The following is a 3241-nucleotide window of genomic DNA, read 5'->3' as shown; positions in this document are numbered from 1 at the left end:
CTTTTCCACAAGTGTTCGCACGGCTCCGTGCGCGCGTTTGACACCCGCTTTGCTGTGGGGTGACGTAGCTGAGCGGTGTGAAAACACCTCGGTGCTTCGAAGAAGTCACCAGCAGGTCTGGCCCTAGCAGGGGACCAGCCTGCTGTGTGTGCCCGTACCATCCAGGCTGGGACAGGGCACCACTGGTTTTTCTTCTGGAAGTGCCCTGGAAGAAGAGCATCTTGCCGCTGGGCAGCTGGCTGGCTTGGGGGAGATGAGGAACCTCTTCTCGGAAGCAGCAAATGACCGCAGGCTGTCCCAGAGCCATCACACGAGGGGTGCTGAGGTGGTTCCTGATGAACTGGCCCATGCTGGGCTTCAGTTGGTGGCCTGAGCGCCTTGTTCTCAGGTCCTTGTGGGAACTGAGGAAAATGTTCCAGTGGTCTGGGGTCAGTGCGATGCCATGGACTTTTCGGGACGATTTCTCACTGGAGTCACTGTGTTCTCAGTGCCAGTGCCGTGACAGAGCCCAGCCGGAAGCACGCTCCTCAGTTTTAGCAAATTAAAATCCACAAAACCCATCACTACCCTAACTCGGAGGGGAAAAACCCCTCTAACGATTGTGCTGCGTTGATGGAGGACCTTGGTCAGCCTTCCGCGTGGTCTCGACTGTGATAAGGACAGCGAGAGCCAGTTAGATGATGTGATTCAGGAGAGGTCTTCTGTGGACTTGGTTAACTTGAGGTGTGTGACTGCTGATGTGCTGCTGCTTCCAGCTGAGCGTGAGCTTGGGAGCTCTGTGTAGCGGGGCAGGAGAGGCTGAGCGCTGCCGGGGGATCACAGTTTCTTGGAATGGACCAAAGTTACTTTGGTGACTTGTTGGCCTGTGGTGTCAGATGTGGTGTGCCAAGAAAGGAGTGTCTCCCCATCACCTGACCCCCTTCTCCCGTCATTGTAATGTGCTATTTGGGGAGCTTTCGTCAAGTCCGTATGTGTCTTTGAGCCGTGGTGGTCCTCAGTGCAGGTGATGGAAGTGTTGTTCTTTAGGGGCAAGGGGCCGTCTTGTGAGCTTGGGGTCACGGGTGCCAGGGCAGGGATGAGGAGTGGGGGTTGGGGAAGACCTGCAGTGTTTCTGGTCATAAAGGCTGCTTTGAAAGGTTAAGGTGGAACACCTGTTCCTCAAAGGTTTGGAGAACTCTTGGTCTTGAGTTGTGTTCAAGTGGGTTTTCTTCCTTTGGGTATTTGTAACTGTGGAAAACTTCCTACACTGACAGAGAAGGCGCGAGGGTTTCTTGACAAACCAAACACAACTCTAACATGAACTTTTTTTTTTTTCCAGAATCTCCACCACCTCCCTACTCTCGGCTGTCTCCTAATGATGAGCAAAAGCCACTGGGTACGTGTTTTCTCTCTTTTGATCTCCCGGCAGCCCTTTCATGGTGCAGTCCCGGTGCTGGTTCTAAGACATCCCTACGTGGCACGTCAGGCAAAAGCCAACAAGTCGGGGTTTTATGGCTGCTTGTTATTTCTGAGCAAGCATCAGCCGACTGGTTTGGAGCATAAGTGGATGTCAGTTTATCACCCAAATCACCGTGTAGACACATGCAGATTTTCCCAAATCATACGAAGCGCTATTTTTAATGAAGGCGTAATGAAAGGTTACCAGCCGTCGTGTTTTGTCTGTGTGTGTCATCTGCGGGATGACGGAGCGGAGGGGGAGTGGGAGCTGCTGGGTGCCATTTCCATAAAGCCCTGGCTGTGCTGCGCCATGGAGGTACCGGCTATTACCCTTCCTCTGCTTCTGACGATCAGACGAAACTCTTTGAAACTTGGTGCCATGTAATTTCTGACGGGCGTTTTACTTCTCCCAGTGCATTCAACAGCTTTTTTAGCACAAAAGCCGGTGAAAGTGGCTTGGGTGAGCGAAGGCTGTTGGAGAGCCTGGCACCAGGCAGCCTTGGGCCCTGGTGCTGCCTGGTGCACCTTGGCTTGGAGATGTTTTGGATTCTCATCTCTGCGTCCTGCCCGTCCTCTACTTGAGCTTCTTGCTCAAGCACATGGGAAGCGAAGACGCGGGAGGGCAGGGAGGAATCCCACGTCCATCTTGGGTTCCTTGCTGGGATTGTTGCGGCTGTGGCCGCGTCTGGAGCATGGGATTTCGCCCTTCGTCCCCGTAGTTGGTGGCAATGACCGAGGTGAGCCACTTTGGCTCCCCATGGGGCAGGGACAGGGCAGGGTTTGCCAGGGTGGTAGGTGCCTGCCTGTCCCACCCAGCGCCAAGGGGAGGCGGGCGCAGCCGGGTGCCAAAGGTGAGGCCCTGCCCTGCCAGCCTGGGTGCTGCCTGCAAGGCAGCCGCTCGTCACCCCGCTGCTCCATCCCTGCAGCTGGTTTGTGGCACAGGGCACCGAGCTGTGACCAAAAGTTGCTGATCATAGTTTCTTGTCTTGTTTTTGTGGGTTTGTTTGGTTTTTTTTTTTTTTGCTTGTTAGGTGGGAGGCAGAGAAGGAGTTGCCCCTCCCTGTGCTCCCCCTTCCGTGTTAATTCCCTTTAGAATCTGCTGGTGCTGCAGGGAGAGATGATAGTGAGTGACACGTGACTTTATTAAAACAACAGCCAGGGTTTGAAATTTGCTTCACTGGCTTGTTTGATTGGAAAAATAATAGTTAATCTGTGAGCAAACAGTTGAGCACTTAATTAGAGGGGTGTAAGCAAGAGAGAATAACAAAGACTCTTAACTTGTTAAAACAAAGTTTCCTTCGCTTCAGCAAAGAGGAAGGAAGGAAGGAAGCAAGAATAAACAGCTTCAAGAATTTTAATGGTGATAATTAAGTATAGTAACTAGGAGTTGTTTAGAGGCTTGATGTAACTTTATCCAGTAAGCACCAAGTTCCTACTTGTTTGATCAACTCCACTGCAGTTATTTTTGTGGTCGAAGCAATTCAGGCTTTGCATTTGCACAGCAGAGGTACAAAGTTAATCGTCTCTTTCTGGCCCAGTGGAGAGTTTCTCCTGGGGAGCTGACGGGAAGCTGCAGAGCCGCGGCTGCTCACGTAGCGCTTGCGAATGCAGGAGGAGTAAAAGTGCTCTGTTTTTTTTCTTTTTTTCAGATCTCTCAGATTCCACGTTGTCTTACACTGAAACAGAGGCTACAAACTCGCCCAACGTCACGCCCGGAGACTTCTCAGGTTGGCAGATGTTTGCGCCTTCCCGCCTGTGGGATCTGCGCCGGGGAGCTCATGGGCGGGGGACGGAAGGCGGGGGG

General features: G+C 52.6%; 1 protein-coding gene across 1 annotated transcript in view; it reads left to right on the top strand.

Moving 5' to 3' along the window:
• Positions 1–1318: 1318 nt before the first annotated feature.
• SMAD6 (SMAD family member 6) overlaps positions 1319–3241 on the top strand; it is a gene marked incomplete at its 5' end in the record, with an annotated part of 38751 nt that continues 36828 nt past the window's right edge. Inside the window, 2 exons of the mRNA XM_010138295.1 lie at positions 1319–1375; positions 3087–3164. Coding sequence (XP_010136597.1) covers positions 1319–1375; positions 3087–3164 — 135 coding nt within the window. The remainder of the gene's footprint in view (positions 1376–3086; positions 3165–3241) is intronic.

This window comes from Buceros rhinoceros, unplaced genomic scaffold, assembly GCF_000710305.1.
Source record: "Buceros rhinoceros silvestris isolate BGI_N320 unplaced genomic scaffold, ASM71030v1 scaffold526, whole genome shotgun sequence".
Taxonomy (NCBI): Eukaryota; Metazoa; Chordata; class Aves; order Bucerotiformes; family Bucerotidae; genus Buceros; species Buceros rhinoceros.
Note: the sequence above shows the minus strand (reverse complement) of the source record. Positions and strands in the feature narration are given on the sequence as shown.